We start from the raw sequence: 23,254 nt of genomic DNA, 5'->3' as shown, positions 1-23,254 counted from the left end.
TTCTTTTTATTCTATTTTCTATTTTTTACAACTACAGAAATTACACAAATATGTATTCAAAAACTTCCAAATTTAATAATACTAACTTTGTACACAATAATATGCAAACTTTATCACTTGAACACCGGAATTGCATTTTGTTAATACAACTTCTAATTAACTTGGTTCTGGTAAATTAGCAGTGAGACTCAACCAGGTTACAAAAATAATGCACAATTATTTAACTAGTAAAAATCATATAAAAGCGAGGGAGATATCAAAATCATATAAAACTATGAGCACTAATTCTTGGCTACAAAACATATAACAGCATTATGGTTAACCTAATAGCAAAACTAGTTCTTGGCTATGAAATGACATTAAGGTTCTAGGCTAATTATATGTTCTTGGATAGAAGTAAATTATTATATTTATAATCTTGAAGGTACGAGGTAACATTGAGATCAATTTGATTAAAGGTTAGATTAATTTTAAAATAACATACAACATTTTAAAAAACTATCTCGCGTATCACCAAAAATCACTATTCAACTCTAAGACAAATCAGCAACTAAAAGCATAAATACGGCATACTCAAACACATACATGTTCATCGATCTCTCTACGAGTGCTCACAATTTAGATGTATCAGATAATAATCAAATGTTTAACGTAGTAGCAAAACTAGTTGTTAGGGGGGCAGGTTATGCAAAGAGTTAATATTTAAGTAAAATGACATCAAGGTGTTAGGCTAATTACACATTCTCGCATGGAAGTACATTATCACCTTTTCAATCATGAAGGTACCAGTTAACATTGAGATCAATTTGGTTAAAAGTTAGACTATTTTAAAGTAACATGCGAACATTTTAACAAACTATTTCATGTATGAGCAAGAATCACGCTTCAACTCTAAGACACAACAACAACTAAAAGAATAAATACGACAAACTCAAACTGAAAGCATATCCATGTTCATCTTTCTGCAAGTGCTTATAATTTAGCTAAATCAAATGTTTAATTAACCTTGTAGCAAAACTAGTTCTTGGCTACAATATCATATAAAAGCATTATGTTTATATCATTACCTCTCGAATAGTCTTTTTATAACGCTCAAATAGAGGAGATGCCATTTGTGCTGCTATACGGATATACTCTTCCCATAAAATTTTAGAAGCAGGATCATCTCTGTTTGGAAAAGCACGAGTAGCCAAGTTCTGCACCTCTTTGTCAAGTCTAGCACGTGTCACCTCTATCTCCTCTAGTGCCTCAACCATGTTGGTCACCTCTGTCATGACTTTCCCAATAATATTATATGCACTGCTTGGAATGCGTTCTGGAATGCAAGCTAGAGTAGACTTAGAATTTGTATATTTGACAACCCCGTCCATTCCAAGAAGCTCTGAAAGTGAATGACGTGGAAACATAACCACTTTTCCCTTTTTTGAAGGATTAACCTCCAATAATTGCTCGACTTCCCGTTTTCTTTGAGATTCCTGAGATGGTAAATTGCCCTCCTGAGAACTTCCCTCTTGCATATCACGCTCCATAACAACCTATAATACATAAACCATTAATATAATTGGAGGACCAGAAGCCATCACGTACATGAGCATATATTGTATCACAACACATACTAACAGCCTAGAGTAAGCAATATTTTTTAGAATAAGCAGGACTAAATGTTAATTAAAAATCTGAAGTCCGAAACAATAGGAAAAATTAGGTGTAATAGAACTCACATAGGTAGGAAAATTTTTAAATCTGGATTGCACAGATTTATGTGAAAATTAAATAAAATTATATTATGATGTACTAATAGAGAACAGAAGAATATTTTGAAGCATAATTTTGAAAGAAACAAGTGCAGGAAAAACATACTTTAAGTTTTTTCCCTATTTCTTCTGCTTTTCCTTTTTTCTTATAGGAAGCATCGAACTTTTCCAAGACAGTGAGAGGTCTTTCCAATTTTTCCTCTAGTTCCTGAAAAAAATTGAACAAACACATTACAAAAAAGCGTAATAAGTTGACCTAATTATATAACATTATACCTCATAACGATGATCAAATGGCTTTGCTCCAGTGCAGTGCTTAATCTCTAATTGCTTAACATTTTTCTTGCCATTTTCTGACATCTTAGAAAATCCCTCTGTCTCCCAGTAATCAACCAGACCATTCCATGCACGTTCAGATAAGAAATAGGGGATGCAATTACGTAGGTTTGCACTTGTGTCTCCCCTTTTATGCGCCTCCGCCACCATTTTCAAACCGTAAGCCTTCCAAGTATTCATATAACATTTTACATTATTTTTTAAATGCAACCTGACCACTGCATCCCCTTCCAACTCTTTAATTTCATCGCCTCTGTATTCTGGTGGATACTCATAATATTCCTTTCAAACAAAAATATTAAAAAAGAAAGTCCATGTGTTATTTTACCAGTTTTAAGCAAAGAGTAAACAGATGGGAACAAGAAAAATTTTTAACTACCAAAAAGATATCTTAATAATATAAACCTGACAATATCATTTGAATTTTGATCACTGTCGCTTAATGAATATGATTTATTAAACAAAACTCTACTCACATAACAGAGACACACACCTTGTAAGTAGTAAACAAATCATTTTAAAATATAGAGATTCATCCAGGTTCATAAACAAAATTCTTAGGATATAATGCTATCTACTACATAAATATATTTGAAGGCTAAGCATTATTAAATCTACAAATGAAAAATAACAAGTGCTGAAAATGTGTATATATTTTCATACCTTAAACTCCTTTATGCACTCATTTAGAAAAATCTCTCGAGCACGTCCTTTTTGTTTTGCAGTATCAAAATCCCAACGCGTTCTTACAATTGCCCTAAGTGTCTTCTTGTAACGAGACTGCTTGATGCTGTTAAAATAAAGGCAATTCTATAAATATTAGAGTAATAATTTTTTGCAAAATTTAACAGGACATAATATATATTTATAGATATATATATATTACTTTTTTTTGTTTATGATGATTACTACTCCAAGTTTGGGTTCTCCAGGTTTGGGCTTCTTTTTGTAATCACCATCAGACACCCTGCGTGCAGCTCTCTCAAATGCAGTAGCATTACCCATAATTAGGTCATCTCCCTCACTGTCATCATTTTCTTCTTCACTATCCTCCTCATGCTCATCTTCATTACCTCCAGCAACTCCTCTAGTGCCTCCCTGACCCCGGCCTTGGCCTCGACCCCGACCCCGACCTCCACCCCGACCCCCTACATAGTTGCTTTGTCTTCTATCTTCCCCTCTTTCAGTGACCCTACTCATAGCACTCCCAATAGCACTAGCCCTAACTGTCATAAAGATGAGAAAATAATCAGGATGAGAAAAGATTTAGCAAGTTAAACATTTTATAGTTATAAAAAATAAAAAAAAAACTATACCCCTGACTAAACACACGAACACAAACATACACCCCTGACCAAAAACACATAAGCCCTAATTAAACTAATAAGAAATGCCCATAAAATCAGCTATCATCCGTAATTAGAGAATAAAACAACAACAGCTAAAAGCCCTAATTCAAAATTAGCTAAAATAAATTAAAACCCCATTATTACACCAATTTATTCACACAAATCCAAAAAAATTGTGACCAAAACGAAGTTGAAAATCGAAATCAAAAACCCATTCAAAATCGTGATTAAAACGAAGTTGAAATCATACCTGTTGAGACGGACATCATATTTGGAAGAAGTTTGTAATAAGCTTGTGGAAGATTTGAGAGAGATTTGTAAAAAATTCTTGAGAGCGGCGCTGTGATAGGAAAGGGGAATAAGATACAAGCCTAATATATATGACCTAGGGGTACAGGACATTAGTTGTTTAGATCAATAAATTAAAACAACCAAAATTGGTTGTTTTAAATATGCTACATAAACCTGGAATAGCTACGGGAAGTTGTATCCTGCTAATTTAAAAAAACATAAATTAGTTTAATAATACATGTAATATATAAATCTAATCATTATAATATATAAATTTAAACATTAAGCAAAATAATTGCAATAATCTCCGTCTTAGTACAAATTTGATATTACTTAAAAAGAAATTAGACTAAGGCATATCATCATCGCTCTCACTTTCTTCATCATCAACATTCACGTATTCGTCCTTATTATTATCTTGTTCTTCATTGTAGTCATCCATGGAGTAATCATTCTCAACAAACCTCAAGTCAATAAAAAAATTCTTAGGATCATGAATAACCACCGGTTCGACGTGAGATGATGAAGCATTTGAAACATCATTTTGTAAAGCATCATCATTTGAGAGCGAGCTCTTCTTTGATGCCACTTCTTCATTGACAAAATGACTTTTCGTTGTTAAAACCGTGTACCATGGTGATTTTGCACTTGAAATACTTTGAGCATAATAAACTTGATGAGCTTGACTCGCCAAAATGAACACATCTTCGGCATTTAACGTTGATCTAATGTCCACCGTAGTCATCCTATTTCTATCCACTTTGACATGTGTTGTATGATCAAACCAATGACATTTGAATAATACAACTTTATGTCCATTATGGTAGTGAAGCTCAAGAATTTCTTCAAGTCGACCATAATTGTTTTGAAAACTCTCTTTATAAGAAGTTCCTACATATAAATGAATACATTATTAAGTACAAATAATACATCAATATAATGAGTAAGATAATAAAATGATAATGTATATTAAATAAAATTCAAGAATATATTATATTTCTTACCAATAACAAGCACACCGGAATTTGGTGAAGTGCGTTCATTAGACTTTGCACATCCAAATTTATAACCATTGCAATGGCAACCATTATAAATATCAACGTCACGCATTGGACCCCTTATCAAATCCTTAAATTTTTGTTTGAGTTTTGGATAATCCGCTACCTAGTTATATAATGAATGAACCATATATGTAAGTGCGCTACACTATTTAAAGACAATAACAAATTTTTGTATAAATGTATTTAGACACATACCCTTTTTTCAAACCAATTTGTGAATCGATCTTTTTGAAATCTTTCATTTGCTACATCATCAAATTCGGGGTATTGTTTGTGCACCAACTTGTGAAATTCACTATAAAATAACAATAACTAATAAGATAAAATAAAATGAAAAGAACAAAATAATATGAGTTAAAAAATATTACCTCAAGTACTTTGCAACCTCCGGTGTATTAATAAGAACATAGTATTTGATAAGTCTATCTTCATCCACGCTCATGATTCTATGTCCTTTTCTTACAATGGGTTTCGTGGGATGTGTGTAAACACTTAACAAGTTGGGATCAATGCACTTTTTAGATGCCTCAAAATGACGGAGATGATTATGCACTGCTTCAATTTCAGATTCAAAATATAGTGAGCAAAAGTGCACACACTCCTCTTCGATGTAGCGTTCAGCCATTGAACCCTCCGGATATGCTTTGTTCCTTACTTTCATCTTCAATCCATGCAAGAATCTTTCAAAAGGATACATCCATCTATATGTAACAGGACCACCCAACTTACACTCAGTAGCTAAATGTAGCGGCAAATGCTCCATCGGGTCAAAGAAACCAGGAATATAAATGGTTTCGAACTTAGACATGATCCTCACTACATCTTTCTCCATTTTTAACAAATCAGAGTATCTCAAGGTAGATGAGCACAGATCTTGAAAGAAGTTAGACAACTCAATAATGGCATCACCAACTTGTCTTGGTAGCAAGTCACGACAAACAATGGGCAACAATTTTTGCATAAAAATATGACAGTCATGTGATTTCATCCTCTGAATAGTATGTTTTTCAAGATTCACACACCTAGATATATTTAAAACATACCCATCCGGAAGTTTAAGTGTTAGAATCCAGCCTAACAACTTATCAACTTGTTCCCTCACGAGTGCATATGGAGCAGGTGGCATTGTCTTCCCATCCGGAGTCCACAACTCACGCCTAATACCAAGTTCCTCACAATCATGCCTTGCTTTTAAGTTATCTTTTGTCTTGTTCTTATCATTCAGCATTGTGTAGAATATGTTTTCAAACACATTCTTTTCGGTGTGCATGACATCAATATTGTGTCGAAGATTAAGTGTCTCCCAATACGGGAGCTCAAAAAATGGAGAATAATGAGTCCAATTTTGAGCCACACCATAATCTCTGGGTCTTCTTTTGGTTAACTTTCCCGGAGGAGGAAACTGTATAAGATCACATGTAGTCTTTGCCCTTGTTCCCGAATGTCGAGCTGTAATAGATCGTACCTCTCGTTTTCCAAACTTTGTGCTATTCCTCAAAGGATCACCCGGTTCCAAAAAATATCGAGCAGTGCCAAAGAAAGAAGTTTTACCACCATTCTTGAGTTGAAAGCCTTTAACGTCTCCACTACATACATGACATGATAATTTACCCTTTGTTGACCATCCACTTAACATTGCAAGTGCTGGAAAGTCGCTAATCGTCCACATTAGTGCTGCCCTCATCTGAAAATTTGTGCGTGATGACCTATCATATGTCTCCACCCCTGTATGCCATAACATCTTCAGTTCATCAATTAAAGGACGGAGATAAACATGTAGGTCTTTTGTAGGATCAGTGGGACCGGGAATAATGAGAGGCATGAACATGTATGGAGCTTTCATGCACATAGATGGTGGAAGGTTATAAACAACCATAACCACAGGCCATACAGTGTAATCCCTTGCTAGTGGATCATGAAATGGGTCAAATCCATCACTAGAAAGGCCAAGTCTGATATTCCGTGCCTCTTTTGCAAACCTCGGAAATCTAGCATCAAAGGCTTTCCATTCATCTCCATCTGCTGCATGAGATAATTGACCTTCAACTACAACTCTGTCATGGTGCCACGTCATACACTTAGTAGTTTGCTCAGACATGTATAAACGTTGTAGTCTCGGTACTAGTGGAAAGTATCGCAAGATCTTTCTTGGAATCGACTTCTTCTCACTATCTTTTCGATCCTTAAATCGATTTGTATGACATATGTCACAACATGTCTTCTTACTGTTTTCCTTGTAAAATAACATGCAATCATTCTCACAAGCATCAATATTTTCGTATCCCATATTCAATCCACTTATCATCTTTTTCACATCATAATAGGTCTCGGGTAGATTGTGATTCTCGGGAAAAACTGATCCAATAAGTTGAAGTAACTCATCAAACCCCTTATTACTACAACCATGTTTGTTCTTAAAATACAACAACTTGTTCACGAATGATAAAGTGGTAGAACTAGAGCAATTTGGATAAAGTGGTTCAGAAGCACCATCCAACATATCATAAAAAAAATTTGCTGTTGCATTGGGTTCCTCCTCACCATTCCCAAAATTTTCATGTGCATCTGCAAAGTCTCTAAGCATGTCATGCGCATCATACATATCATCATCTCTACAAGTCTCGCCTTCATCACCGGAGCTATCCTTCTCACCATGAAAAATCCATCTAGTGTATGACTCCATAATGCCGTGTCGATACAAATCATAAGTTACATTATCAGGTAACTTATACCATATATTTCCACACTCTTTACATGGACATCTTATCCTCCCCTTTGAATCAACATCCCCTTTTTAAGCAACTCTAATAAAATTTTGTACACCAAGTTTGTATTCCTCCGTTATATTATTTCTTGCATCGAACCTCTCATTCATCCATCTTCGATCAGATGACATCTAAAAATATTACATGTAATTTAATTTAGTAATTGTAGTAAAACCAAGAAGCTAATTATTATATATATAAATTATTATTTATTTATATAAATAATAACTTATATATTTCTCAATAATTAATATAATTGATAGTATCAATTTATAGCTCATTATTTCTCAATTATTTTAACATATTTAATAACAAGTAATAATAACAATAATTTTTTCAATCTAAGTAAGATAGTCAACATCAATTTATACCAAAAAAAACATGTAATATTGGCATAACTAACAAAATTGATACAATTATCACAACAAGATCTAAAATAATTATGAAACAAAACTTACTTGGACATGAAAATTTGTAAAATTGAAGTTTGAGGGAGGCAAAGATATGAGAGAAAATTGTAAAGAGGCAAAAGGAATGGAGACGACGAAAAAGAAAGGATACTGACAGTAGGGTTTACAAATTTATGAAATAAATTCAACCAAAAATGGTTGAAAATAAGGGTTAGGTGGCTTGTAAATAAATGCGTCACCGATTCATTGAGCAGCTAATTACTATACCTTTTGTTATTATTAGTTAGAATAAACTTTAAAGTATATTTCTTGATTTCTTGATGACTTTAAAAATAAATAGAATAATTTTTTATATTTAAATAGTAACACGGACCTTAAAAAATTTTATTTTTTTATAAAATCAAGTCTTTGTTACTATTTAGGGGACACATGCATAATTAACTCCATACTAATTTTTTATGAATTTATAAAAATTATTAAATACTTGCTATTTTTTTATTAAAGGAGTTGACTGAGTAGTTGAATACAAATTCATAATTATAAAGGTTACTAGTTTTATTGTTAGTATTGGCTCATATAATTTTAAACTGTACATTTAGATGTCTTTTTTATCATACATTACTTTTAGAAATCAATATATAGTTATTTATCATTTCTTATAAAAATCAGCATTTTTATTAAAAACAACCACATTCTGTTGTTTTTATAACCCAAAAATAAAGTACAGGGAAGACTCTCGCAAATATAAATTCAACCGGATTTAGTATTGGTTGAATTTACAATTTGGTGGGAAATTTCCCGCTTAAATGAAAAGAGTCTTATACAAATTCAACCAGAAACGGTTGAATTTATTTCAGTTGAATTTAATCGGCTGAAACTATTTTTTGGAGGGAAGTTTCCCGCTTAAACGAAAAGAGCTCTATACAAATTCAACTAGAAACTGTTGAATTTATTTCGGTTGAATTTAAACGGTTGATTTTATCTTTTTTCTGAAATAATTGTTTGTCCAAAATCAACCGAATACAGTTGAATTTGACATCGGTTGATTTTATTCGGTTGAATTAGTGTCGGTTGAATTTGTCCGGTTGAAATTAAGTTTGGGTCAAAGCTCATATCATCTTGACTGCGTATTCAACTGGATCCGGTTGAATTTTCGGCCGGTGGAATTTAATCGATTGAATTTAGCCGGTTTTTCTAGTAGTGAGTATTGTCCGGGTCATCTCTGAAATCCATCAACTTACGAGCTTCACCGTAGATTAGCACCACTAATAGTTTCTTGCAAAGACTCTTTATAACTTTTCATGAATGACTGAATTTGAAAAATTAATAGATAAAAAATCAAAATTTTCAATATTCCGTCAAGCAGCCGAACAAATAAAGTTAATTTAAGAAAGTCTATGCAATAAGATTCCGATTTCTTTTGTTTCATAAACAGTCCACAAAATAATAATAACGCTTAAAATTTGACTTTGCTTCAGGGCATTTCCGAGGGACAATTATGATGATAGAGAGGTAGGGTTATGTATATCTTGTTGATCATGTCGGTAAGATCTTTGGTATCCGGCCTTTTGCATGATAGATGATTGATCGTAGGTGGAGTCACTATTGGACACATTTTATTTTCTCCGCCTACAAACTCTCCAATTAAAAACATGCATTACCAATCTTTATGAGCTCAAACCTTTACATAAGATCGTCCCAATACACTTCACTCACAAGATAACTAGTGCATAATGGAATGCTATGTGGAAAGTAGTGGCAAATCATTCAGCGCATTTGACAATTTATCATATTTTATTAGGTTTTTATGCACATGATTCATTTTCACAACCAATACAATTACATTATTTAATTAAGAATATATTTGTTATTCTTGTTGCACATAATAATAACAATTTTTTCCTAAAAACAGTTAAAATGCTATTTGGTAAACTTTAAAATTTGCTTTTATGAAAAATGTTTTGTCCCAAAATATGTTTTTAGAGAAAACAAGTCTCCCATTCTTTAAAAAAAATATTTTTCAATTTTTACGAAAAGGAATTGGCGATTTCTCTATCAAACCTCATCACATTTTTTAAATCAAAAATAAAATATGAAAAATATTACCATACAATCATTTAACTTTTACAATCTCGCTTTTTATAAAAGCAATCCAAAAAAAGTTCAAAGAGTCTAATAAGTATTTCCTCTGTCTACATGCATTAGCACGTATTTTATATTCTTGTAAAATATGATTTTTAAAATAATTTTAAATATTTTTTTAAATAAAAATATAATATTTAAATTTTTATACAGAAAATGAAAATTAAAAAAAAAATATTATAAAATTATATTTATAATAATTTTAAAATACATGAGAAGTATAAGGAAAATTTATTGAGGAGGACGCAACCGGATAGAACAATGGACAATTGGATGTTTTTTTTGTACTGATAAATCTTACTCTTTTCTCTGGTTATAAAAACAAACGGAATCAATGATATCTCATGAACTGGTTGTATCTTTCGGATTTTCTGTGAGAAGGCTCCTAATTACAAATTTTAATCCAGGCTAGTGTTTTATTTATTCTCCTTATATGTTCTATTATTCTGTTCATACAAGTTTTAGTCACGTAATACTTTCTATTCATGTGCTTTTACCATGTTTACCATTAAATTTTTGAAAGTGTTCAAGTTTTCTCCATTTTGTCAATACTTTTTGTTCTACAACTAAAACAAAATGGGCCAATTACGACGGCCAACTTACGATTGAAAAAAATGCGCGCCCAACTTACGACGAAAAAAACTAAAACGTCGTAATTATTTACGACAAAACCCAAAACCGTCGTAAGTTTAGTATTTTATTTATAAAGTTATGCACGACACGATTAAACAAAAATAATTTGAAGTTGCGACGATTTAAACATTTCGTCGTAAGTTAATTATTTTTATTAAAATTTTAAATTGAAATTGAATAAAAAAATATTTTATCTAAATTTAAAACGAAATATTTGCGATGGAAAAAATCGGATTGTCAAATTTACGACGGAAATTGAAATTCGTCGTAAGTTATCAAAGAGGGAAATTCAACTTTTTACTAAAACATTTTGGTGGGAAAATAAAAATCATTTGAAGTTACGACGATTTGAACATTTCGTCGTAAGTTAAATATTTTTATTAAAATTTTAACTTGAAATTAAATTAAAAATATTTCATCTAAATTTACGACGAAATATTTGTGACGGAAAATATTGGAACTGTTAGAAAATGGAAAGTTTGAGACATATTTTATATGTTCTTGATATGATTTCCGGAAACTAACACTTGGAGGTTGTTCCTTGACATGAGGACTTAAACTTTCATATTTGGATCTAAGATATTTTCTTAGTGGAATCCATGAATATATTGAGACAAAGTTGCTTGTTTGAAATGGGTTATGGGGATTTTGTTCCACATTGGTATTGTAAAAGAAAGATATTGAGTTTATATAGCATCTTGTGTTAGTGTTGTGTACAACTACTAGCATAAGTGGAATGTTTGTGTGGCCTAGTGCTAGTGGGAACTCTTATATTTTTCTTTTCTATTACAAGTTTAATTATTTATATTTATTATTTAATTATTAATATAAAATATATTGAGTAAGGATTATTTTAATCATACTCTGAATATATTTTGTAATATTAATATTAATTAATCAGGATATAATATAAATAATAAGGAAAACCCATTTTGTTTACTTTTTCTGTTTTGTTACTTGGTGTACCACATCGAGTAAAATAGAAGAAGAGCAACTTGAGATGCTATATATTGAGAGGTATACTTGAGATTAAAATGATACAAGTCTCGGTGCCTACCTCGCAAACATATATGAGTTGCATAGGTTTTTTGGGCAAACTAAGGTGCGAGTCGCCGTTGATCATTGTTGTTTCTGTGGCCAGATTGATCTGTTGTTTTATCCTGGAAGCGATATTGCTGCATTCCATCACAGCTTAAGTGGGGGCCAATAATCTCTTCAAGAACAGTCAAGTCCTCTTGAAGGGTTTGGCGACTCAGCTGTTGTGTTCTTCTTCTTATCAGAATTTGGAAAGCGATAAAAGATAAGTTTTCTTTACTTTCTTTGTCAGTTACAGTCTTTATAGTTTGTTATTGCCTTCGTGTTTTGTTTCGTTAGTTGGTTATTTGCCATGTTCTTGTTATTATATATAACTGCCCATTTTGCTGTGTAGTTAGAATTATACCCAACAATCTTGAAGAGATTATAGTTATATATAGTTAATTAGAAAGATGGTTAACGAAACTGCTGATGTTCCTAAAATTGTTGAGACTGGTTTTGGTTCTGGTGGTACTACTACCATTGACTGGACCACGTATCGTTTTCCCCATCCAATTGATTTATCGGGTATGCCTAATAAATTCAGTGGTGGAGCTTCTTTTTCTCGTTGGCAGAAAAAAATGAAGCTCTGGTTAACGGTTAAGGGTCTATGATTAGTGGTACAGTATGATCCTCCTGGGTTGGATCAAGAGAAAGCTGAATCTGTTAAGGTTTATGTTTTATGGGCTGAGAAGGATGGGGTGGCTAGGGCAGCCAATTTTGGCATCCTTGGAGAACACCTTGTTCGATGTTTATTCATCAGATGCCTATACTGCTAAAGTCTTATGGGATAAGCTGGACCAAACCCATAATACTGATTCTCAAGGATTTGAGAAGTATTATGTGGCTAGGTTTCTTGATTTTAAGCTGGTGGATGGAAAATCCATGACTGAACAGGTTCATGAGTTTGAGATGTTAGTTCATGATTTGGGTGAGTCCGGTATGGTCTTGCTTGAGAAGTTTCGAGTGATGTCTGTGATTGAAAAGCTCCCTAAGTCTTGGGAAGAGTTTGCTCTCTCCCTGAAAAGACAGAAAGGAGAGATCACATGGACTAACTTGATGTTGGACATCTCAGTACAGGAGCAGCACAAGTCCAAACAGGGACATGTGTTGCCTGTGGAACATGGGAGCTCGAAGGTAAATGTAGTGACTGTAGGACAGAAAAGAAAGGTAGTCACTAAGAAGGCTAACACTAAACTTGACAAGAACAAGGATAAGAAACCAAAGACGAACAAACCATGTTGGTTTTGTGGAGGTTGGTCATTGGAGCAAGGACTGTCCAAGTAAGAAAGCTAAGAAAGCTGGAGTGGTAGCTCAAGCAAATACTGTGCTTGGACTTGGAACCACGAGTGGGCCAGTAGCTAACATGGTCATTGGTGAGGTTGTTGCCTCTGGAACCGATGACGGGTATGTTACTTACAACCCTGTACTACTTTCCGCTTATCTGTCACATGAGTGGTTGATTGATACTGGAGCTAATGTACATATTTGTGCTGATATTAGCTTGTGTATCTTATCAACAGAGTCATGGAGTGACAGTGACGATGGGGAATGCTAGTGTTGCACAAGTGCTTGGAATAGGAAACGTGGACCTGAAGTTTGCTTCTGGGCGGATTCTATCTCTCACTAGAGTGTATCATGTTCCCTCTATTCGTAGAAATATTATAAGTGGAAGTTGTTTAGTTAAAAACAGCTTTGAACTTTCTTTGAAGTGTAATAAAGTAGTTATTACTCATACTGGTACATTCTTTGGCAAGGGTTACTTGTCTAATGGTTTGTTTTAATAAATGTTGAACCCGTTTTGGGTGGTTTTATTAATGATAGTGTTGCACCTTCTGTTAATTGTGTAGAATCATCTGATCTGTGGCACTTACGACTTGGTCATTTAAATTTTGGTGATCTAAAGAATATGATGAATTTAGAGTTGATTCCAAAGTACGCCGTTAATAAGAAATCTAAGTGTCAAGTATGTGTAACTGCTAAACAAACAAGGAAACCTTTTCATAATGTTGTTAGGGATTCATACTTGTTAGATTTAGTGCACTCAGACATATGTGAATTTGGTGGTGTGTTGACTAAGGATCACTGTAGATATTTCATTACCTTTATAGATGATTGTAGTAGATATTGTTATGTTTATTTGCTTAAACATAAGATGAAGCACTAGATAAATTCATTATGTATAAAAATGAAGCTGAAACACAAATTGGAAAAGTACTTAAACGTTTGAGGTCTGATAGAGGTGGTGAGTATACGAGTACCTTGTTTAATGAATTTTGTGCAAACAATGGTATAGTTCATGAGGTTACTCCACCATACACACCTGAGTCTAATGGGTGGCAGAACGAAAGAACAGAACTTTTAAAGACATGATTAACAGTATGCTAATTAATTCTGGGTTGCCTAAGTACATGTGGGGAGAGGCTCTGAGTACGGCTTGCCATATTCTGAATAGAGTCCCTCTGAAACATATGAACAAGACACCATATGAATTATGGAGAAAGCGTAGGACAAGTTTGAGTTATCTTCGTGTGTGTGGGTGCCTTGCTAAGGTGCTTTTCCTGAACACAAGAGAAAGAAACTAGGTCCGAAAACTGTTGATTGTATCTTTCTAGGCTATCTTGAAACCACAACTGCTATGAGATTTTTAGTATTAAAATCTGACATAGATGGTATTGTGGCGAATGATAGTTGAGTTTCGTGATGCAACTTTCTTTGAGGAAGTATTCCCAATGAAGACTGGTATATCTTTGGGTAGTTCTGAGGATGATCCCACTCACACATCAAGTTCTATTCCTGATCATGTGGAAAAGATGACAAATGTGGGGGTGGATCCTGGTAGTAGCTCTACTCCTAACAAAGTAGAGGAACCTAGAAGGAGTAAGCGTGCAAAGGTAGTCAAGGACTTTGGAAGTGACTTTATCACTTACAATGTCGAGGATGAGCCTTTAACTTTCCGTCAAGCCAAGGATTCTTCGGAGTCAAGGCATTGGAAAGGCGCTTTAAAGAGTGAAATTGACTCAATTGTTTCAAATGGAACATGGGAGTTAGTTGATCTCCCTCCAGGGTGTTCTACTATTGGATGTAAATGGATCTTCAAGAGGAAGCTAAACCCTGATGACTCAATAAATAAGTACAAGGCTAGGCTAGTTGCTAAGGGCTTTAGGCAAAGGGAAGGCATTGATTATTTTGATACATATTCTCCAGTTGCCCGAATGACAACAATCAGAATGCTTATTGCATTGGCTTCTGTACATAGTCTTATCATCCATCAAATGGATGTAAAGACAGTTTTCTTCATGGTGACCTTGAAGAAGAGATTTATATGGATCAGCCTGAGGGATTTGTTGCTTCTGGTAATGAGAGTAAAGTATGTAGACTAGTCAAGTCCATCTATGGCCTTAAACAAACACCTATAGACTAGCATAAAAAATTTGATGAAACTGTTTTAGACATCGAATTTTTTAGTTAATGAAAGTGACAAGTGTGTCTACTATAAGGTTAGAGATAATGATTGTGTGATCGTGTGCTTGTATGTAGATGATATCTTATTTTGGAACCAATATTGAGATTATTAACAAGACAAAGAGTTTCTTGAAGATGCACTTTGAGATGAAGGATATGGGTGATGCTAGTGTGATTCTTGGGATCAAGTTGACTTAGTCAACTGATGGAATAACTTTGTCACAATCTCATTATATAGAGAAATCTATACTTGAGAAGTATGGTTATGAGTAAAGTTCTATGGAGTCCACCTTTTAATTGGAGTCCTCGGAGTCCATCTATGTTCTGTAAATAAAATATCTTTTAAAACGTGTTATCTTGCAAAACATGTTTCAAAAATATCATACTTCAATAAAATCACGCAAATCTCATATATTTACAAGTAAATATGTATGTTCTGCAACATGAACATTTATGTTCTGCAAACTAAGCATGTTTTGTATAATAATATATTTTACAACGTTCTACTTGTAAAATATATGCAATCTGCATTTTCAATAAAATTGTATTTTTAGAATATCATTCGAAAAATAATATATTTTGCAACAATTTAAGCTATATTTTACTTGCAGAACATATGGACTTCAAGGACTCTAATGAAATAGGGAACTCCATATAACCAAACCCTGGTTATTCAAATTATAGAATCGCTAGTACACCATATGATTCAAAAGTTGCCTTAGTCAAGAATAGTTCAGGAGTTCCTGTGTCTCAGTTAAAGTATTCTTAGATTATTGGGAGTTTGCAATATCTTGCTAATGTGACTAGGCCAGATATCTTATCCTGTGTCTAAGTTGGCTAGATATACAAGTTGTCCAAACAAGACTCATTGGGAGGCACTGGATAGAGTTCTTAGATATTTGAAGGGAACTATTTCCCTTGGCTTGCATTATCGGAGATTTCCGGGGGTACTCGAGGGGTACAGTGATGCAAGTTGGATAGCTAAGAAATCTGGTTCCAATAGAGTGACTGGATATGTGTTTACCCTTGCGGGTGGAGCAGTGTCCTGAAAGTCTTCTAGACAGACTTTGATTACTCGGTCTACTTTTGAGGCTGAGTTGTGTGCACTTGATGCCACGGGGACAGAGGCTGAATGGTTACATGGACTCATGAGTATGTTACCTGTAGTAAGCAAGCCGCTTCCTGCCATTTCTGTTCATTGTAATAGCCGTACAACTATCGACAAAGTCAGAAGTGTAAAGTATAATGCTAAAACAAAGAGACACATCCAAGTTAGACTAAAGTCTATAAGGGGTGTTGTGTCTGATAGGATTATTGCTATAGAGTTCAAAGGAACTCAGGATAATATAGCTGATCCGCTGACTAAAGGGCTTGAGCATGCTATAGTCCTTGAGTCGAGGTTGGGGATTGGACTGGTAACCCATCATAATTCATCAACAGCGGGAACCCAATACACCTGAGAGGAGATCCCTCGAAGTGTATTCAATGTGGTAATAACAATTTGTAAGGATGAATTGGTAGTACCTCTACCATATACATTTAGATACTTATGTATCTGAGTCTATTCTCTATAAACCTTAAGAGGTACTTGAACTGCTAGTTAGCAAGAGTTATTTGAACTCTGAATGGGGTCAAGTCGTTTCACGAGATAATAGCAGTACATCTCTGGAGATGCCCAGCTAAGCGAATTAATTGTGTGGTCGCAATTAGAGGAAAGGGTTATTCCTCGAAACATTCGACGAACAGGATCGAGACATGACCATTAATGTCTCAAAGCCGTAGATTGACACCATAGCCTTTGACTTGTCGTCGTCTATGGAGTGTGGTTACACCCAAAGGGTAAAGATTCAAGGTGAAACATTCCATCTGTATCCGGTAGCCATCGAAGTAGAGGACTTAGGAGGGTTCAAACCCGGGAGGGTACCGACTCTGAAAAGCAAGTCATGATAAAATCTGGTATGCAATTTAATTATGGATTTATGGGGGATTGTTAAAAAATGGAAAGTTTGAGACATAATTTATATATGTTCTTGATATGATTTCCGGAAACTAACACTTGGAGGTTGTTCCTTGACATGAGGACTTAAACTTTCATATTTGGATCTAAGATATTTTCTTAGTGGAATTCATGAAATATTGAGACAAAGTTGCTTGTTTGAAATGGGTTATGGGGATTTTGTCCCACATTGGTATTGTAAAAGAAAGATATGAGTTTATAGCATCTTGTGTTAGTGTTGTTTACAACTACTAGCATAAGTGGAATGCTTGTGTGGCCTAGTGCTAGTGGGAACTCTTATATTTTCTTTTCTACAAGTTTAATTATTTATATTTATTATTAATTATTAATATAAAATTTATTGAGTAAGGATTATTTTAATCATACTCTGAATATATTTTATAATATTAATATTAATTAATCAGGATATAATATAAATAATAAGGAAAACCCATTTTGTTTACTTTTTCTGTTTTGTTACTTGGTGTACCACATCGAGTAAAATAGAAGAAGAGCAACTTGAGATGCCTATATATTGAGAGGTATACTTGAGATTAAAATGATACAAGTCTCGGTGCCTACCTCGCAAACATATATGAGTTGCATAGGTTTTTTGGGCAAACTGAGGTGCGAGTCGCCTTTGATCATTGTTGGTTCTGTGGTCAGATTGATCTGTTATTGTTTTATCCTGTAAGCGATATTGCTGCATTCCATCACAGCTTAAGTGGGGGGCAATAATCTCTTCAAGAACAGTCAAGTCCTCTTTAAGGGTTTGGCGACTCATCTGTTGTGTTCTTCTTCTTATCAGAATTTGGAAAGCGATAAGAGATAAGTTTTCTTTACTTTCTTTGTCAGTTACAGTCTTTATAGTTTGTTATTACCTTCGTGTTTGTTTCGTTAGTTGGTTATTTGCCATGTTCTTGTTATTTATATATAACTGCCCATTGTTGCTGTGTAGTTAGAATTATACCCAACAGGAACAACCTATTTACGACGGAAATTAAAATTCGTCGTAAGTTATCAAAGAGGAAAATTTAACTTTTTCCCAAAAATTTTTGGCGGTAAATTTGACTTTTCTCAAAATTTTGGCGGTAAATTTGACTTTTCTCAAATTAGCACATGATTTTTGATAATTTCAATTTTTAAAAAATATTAGTTCATGATCCAACCATATTAATGTCAACATTTATTTGTTTGGGTGACATTTCAAGAATTTCAGAAAAAATTAAATATTTTTATAAAATAATTTACTATGAAACATTGATTATATCACTAATATATATATATATATATATATATATTGTCATCCATACGGTTGTATCGATGAAAAATCAAACCATATATACCATATTAATGTCAATATAATATTGACTAGTTAGCTATACTAGTCGAACTGATGCTTGACTGTTAAAATGTCAAACCAAATAAAATTATTTTGATATGAAATTTGGTTACATCACTAATATCTATACCTATTGAAATCCATATATTTGGATCGTTGATTTTTTTAAAATAATCGAAACACTAATTCAGGATTCAACACTAGTTAGTTGTACTAGTCGAACTGATGATTGACTTTTAAAATGTCAAACCAAATAAAATTATTTTGATATGAAATTTTGGATATATCATAATATATATCTATTGACATCCATCCGGTTGGATCGTTGAAAAATATTTTTAAAATAATCGAAACACTAATTCAGGATTCAACACTAGTTAGCTGAACTAGTCGAACTGATGTTTGACTGTTAAAATGTCAAACCAAATAAATTATTTTGATATGAAATTTTGGGTACATCACTAATATATAATCTATTGACATCCATACGATTGGATCGTTGAAAAATATTTTTAAAATAATCATAACACTAATTCAGGATTCAACATTAGTTAGCTGTACTAGTCGAACTGATGTTTGACTGTTAAAATGTCAAACCAAATAAAATTATTTTGATATGAAATTTTGGTTATATCACTAACATATTTATCTATTGGCAACAATACGGTTGGATCGTTGAAAAATATTTTTAAAATAATCGAAACACTAATTCAAGATTCAACACTAGTTAGCTGTACTAGTCAAACTGATGCTTGACTGTTAAAATGTCAAACCAAATAAAATTATTTTGATATGAAATTTTGGTTATATAACTAATATATATCTATTGACATCTATAAAGTTGGATCGTTGAAAAATATTTTTAAAATAATCGTAACATTAATTGAGGATTCAACACTAGTTAGCTGTACTAGTCAAACTGAAGCTTGACTGTTAAATGTCAAACCAAATTAAATTATTTTGATATGAAATTTTGGTTATATCACATATATATATATATATATATATATTGACATCCATATAGTTGGATCGTTAAAAAATATTTTTAAAATAATCGAAACACTAATTCAGGATTCAACACTAGTTAGATGTATTAGTCGAACTGAATCTTGACTGTTAAAATGTCAAACCAAATAAAATTATTTTGATATGAAATTTTGGTTACATCACTAATATATATATCTATTGATATCCATACGGTTGGATCGTTGAAAAATATTTTTAAATAACTGAAACACTAATTCAGGATTCAACACTAGTTAGTTATACTAGTCGAATTGATGCTTGACTATTAAAATGTCAAACCAAATAAAATTATTTTGATATGAAATTTTGGTTATATCACTAATATATATATATTGACATCCATACGGTCGGATCGTTGAAAAATTTTTAAAATAATCGAAACACTAATTCAGGATTCAACACTAGTTAGTTGTACTAGTCGAACTGATGCTTGACTGTTAAAATGTTAACCTAAATAAAATTATTTTGATATGAAATTTTGGTTATATCACTAATATATATATCTATTGACATCCATAAGGTTTGATCGTTGAAAAATATTTTTAAAATAATCGAAACACTAATTCAGGATTCAACACTAGTTAGCTATACTAGTCGAACTGATGCTTGACTGTTAAAATGTCAAACAAAATAAAATTATTTTGATATGAAATTTTGGTTACATCATTAATATATATCTATTGACATTCATACGGTTGGATCGTTGAAAAATATTTTTAAAATAATTGTAACACTAATTCAGGATTCAACACTAGTTAGCTGTACTAGTCGAACTGATGCTTGACTTTTAAAATGTCAAACCAAATAAAATTATTTTGATATGAAATTTTGGTTATATCACTAATATATTTATCTATTGACATCCATACGGTTGGATAGAAAAATACTTTTAAAATAATTGAAACACTAATTCAAGATGCAACACTAGTTAGTTGTACTAGTCAAACTGATGCTTGACTGTTAAAATATCAAACCAAATAAAATTATTTTGATATGAAATTTTGGTTATATCACTAATATATATATATTGACATCCATACGGTTGGATCGTTGAAAAATATTTTTAAATAATCGTAACACTAATTCAGGATTCAACACTAGTTAGCTGTACTATTCAAACTGAAGCTTGACTGTTAAAATGTCAAACCAAATTAAATTATTTTGATAAGAAATTTTGGTTATATCACTAATATATATATTATATATATATATCTATTGACATCCATACGGTTGGATCGTTGAAAAATATTATAATATTGTAATTAGAATTTAGAGATAGGAATATAGGACTAATATTATAATTAGTAATAAATCAATAAAATTTAGTAAAATATTAAACAAACAAACATGTGAAGTCGACCATTGGAACAGAATATAGGGTTGAGTTGAGCTTGAGACCTAATTTTAAAGTCTTCGGCCGCCGATTCAATCACTTGCTGCTTGCAAAGTATATCAAAGATCCAATAGCTGTTATATATATCAAAGATTCAATCTCTGTTAAGTCTAATTCCATTTTCTTCCAAAGTATCAAAGATTCCATGATCCAACAGATATCATTAATTCATTTTTCATTAAGTAATCAGTACTTTGTCTCTATACATTGTAGTTTGTTCAATTAGTGGTAAATTTCTTTATTTATATACAGTAATTAGTCATTACCTAATTACTTAATTTGTCTCTGTACTTAGTAGTTTATTGTCGATGTTACTTAATTGCTTGGTGAATTATGAGATTATGAATTTATTGTTATATGCTTCAATTGTATGGTGAATCGTTTAAGCTAATTCTATGTATGTATTTTTGTTGTAGGCTAAAATGGTTTCAGGTAGTACATGACGATATGAATGTATATTGTTTTCTAATTGAGTTGGTCTTGTAGAGAAGGGTTCCGATTCTAATTCAGATTTAGATGGGTCTGATATTGAGAAAAAGTCTAAAGCTATTGACGCCAAGAAGGCGATAGAAGAGCAACAGGCAAAGGATGAAATGGTGATAAACATTAAGGAACAAGATGATGACTTTAGATTGCTCACACCTCAGGTTATTTTTTTAACTTGCAAATATTTGTCTTATAGAAGGAGTAGTATACACATATTTTAAACATATGAATTTAAGCATAATGTAATAATTGTAATTAAGCAATAATTACATTCGAATTTTAACATTAGTCAAGCTAATTTGAGATTAGCACACGAAGACATAATATTTTGCTAATTTGTCCAATTATTAAAAGTTAATCTTAATTAAGCCTTTGAAATACATATATCTGTTAGCATCCCTCTTATACTTAAACAAGTCTTCACCATCTCTGGAAATGACTGATTGATTGTACATCTGGATTCCATTTTAACATGATCCAACAATTACTTATTCTGCGAGTCCATTTTACTTTAATTCAATCATTGACCTTGTTGTTAGCACTGAATATTGATCTGATGACTTTTTTTTTTTGCTTTGCTAGTTCTTACCCGTCTACTACGCTCCTGGACTCGTTAAGGGGCAAATAGTTCGACAGACTTTGCGCCACTTGAGAGCTGGTTGATTGAAAACCATGGGTTCCAACCACAGTATGCCGTGTCAGAGCTCAATGAGAAGAGTTTCTGGAAGATGTTTGATGCTGGGCTTTATGACCAGTGTAGGAGGAAGTATGTATGGAGCTGTCGGAACTTTCATGAGCGTGTACTGCAAGTGTAAGAAATGTAGGAAGACTGAAAATGAGGTTCAGGAAGCCGAGCAAACCCATCTTGAGACCGCTTATGGAGAAGTAGACATGTCAGTAGATTAATTTTTATGTAGGTTTTCTCGCTAGATCATATGAGATCTGTTTCTGGCTTTTATCATTTAGTGTTCGTCCAATATTTGTAGTTCTTGCACATTTTTGCTATGTTTGCTATTTTCTGGAAATGAAATTAGACTTTTGGCATATTTGGAGTTTGTGTTAAGTTTGTGATTGCATTAGACTTCAACAGACTTATAATTTAAATTGGAAGCCGAAAAGGGATGTAAACTGAAAAATCAGAATTTGCCTATTCTGGAAATACAAACTTACGACGGTTGTTCATCACATATTCCGTCGTAAGTTACTAATTTACGACGTATAATTGCGTCGTAAATTTATATTTATTTTATTAAAGATGGGTCTTATAAGAAAACATACGACGTTTCTCCGTCGTAAGTAACTAACATACGACATTATTATTCGTCGTATGTTGATAACTTACGACGAAATATTCCGTCGTAAGTAGATTTATTATTTTATTGAGAATGTGGGCCCCTGTTTCCTAACTTGCGACGTAATTTTATCTTGTGATGAAAAAACGAACTTACTACTCGACCAAAAACGATGATTTTTTTCCGTCGTAAATGGCTCAATTACGACGGTTTAAGTTAAAAAAAACCGTCGTAAATAGCCAAATCTGTACTTTAATATCTCTCATTTTGTGCAGTGGTTCATAATGAAAATTTAATTTAAATAATTCAATTTTGACAGCATGCTTATAAGTCAACTTATATTTATTAAATTCTGTTTTTTGACCAAATAAATTCAAAGAGTGTACAGTACACATGTTTCAAATGTTAATACAGAGCGCAGGTAAGACGATATTAAAAA

At 32.7% G+C, this 23,254-nt stretch overlaps 1 protein-coding gene across 1 annotated transcript; it reads right to left on the bottom strand.

The window, feature by feature from the left end:
- Positions 1–4,079: 4,079 nt before the first annotated feature.
- On the bottom strand, positions 4,080–7,474 carry LOC141695632 (uncharacterized). The gene is made up of 4 exons (XM_074499865.1): positions 5,160–7,474; positions 4,987–5,086; positions 4,735–4,894; positions 4,080–4,621 (listed from the first exon to the last, which is right to left on the bottom strand). The coding sequence occupies exons 1-4, from the start codon at positions 7,472–7,474 to the stop codon at positions 4,080–4,082; spliced, it is 3,117 nt and encodes a 1,038-aa protein (XP_074355966.1).
- Between the last annotated feature and the right edge of the window lie 15,780 nt (positions 7,475–23,254).

Source organism: Apium graveolens, chromosome 11 (assembly GCF_009905375.1).
Source record: "Apium graveolens cultivar Ventura chromosome 11, ASM990537v1, whole genome shotgun sequence".
In the NCBI taxonomy this organism is placed as follows: Eukaryota; Viridiplantae; Streptophyta; class Magnoliopsida; order Apiales; family Apiaceae; genus Apium; species Apium graveolens.
Note: the sequence above shows the minus strand (reverse complement) of the source record. Positions and strands in the feature narration are given on the sequence as shown.

What these genes read in the sequence shown, in the direction of transcription:
- LOC141695632 (XM_074499865.1), bottom strand. Translation starts at nt 7,474, where the DNA reads ATGGAGTCATACACTAGATGGATTTTTCATGGTGAGAAGGATAGCTCC. An exon ending in GAGGTTGCAAAGTACTTGAG is followed by an intron (nt 5,087 to 5,159) that starts GTAATATTTTTT and finishes GTTATTTTATAG; the next exon opens with TGAATTTCACAAGTTGGTGC. An exon ending in CAAATTGGTTTGAAAAAAGG is followed by an intron (nt 4,895 to 4,986) that starts GTATGTGTCTAA and finishes TTATATAACTAG; the next exon opens with GTAGCGGATTATCCAAAACT.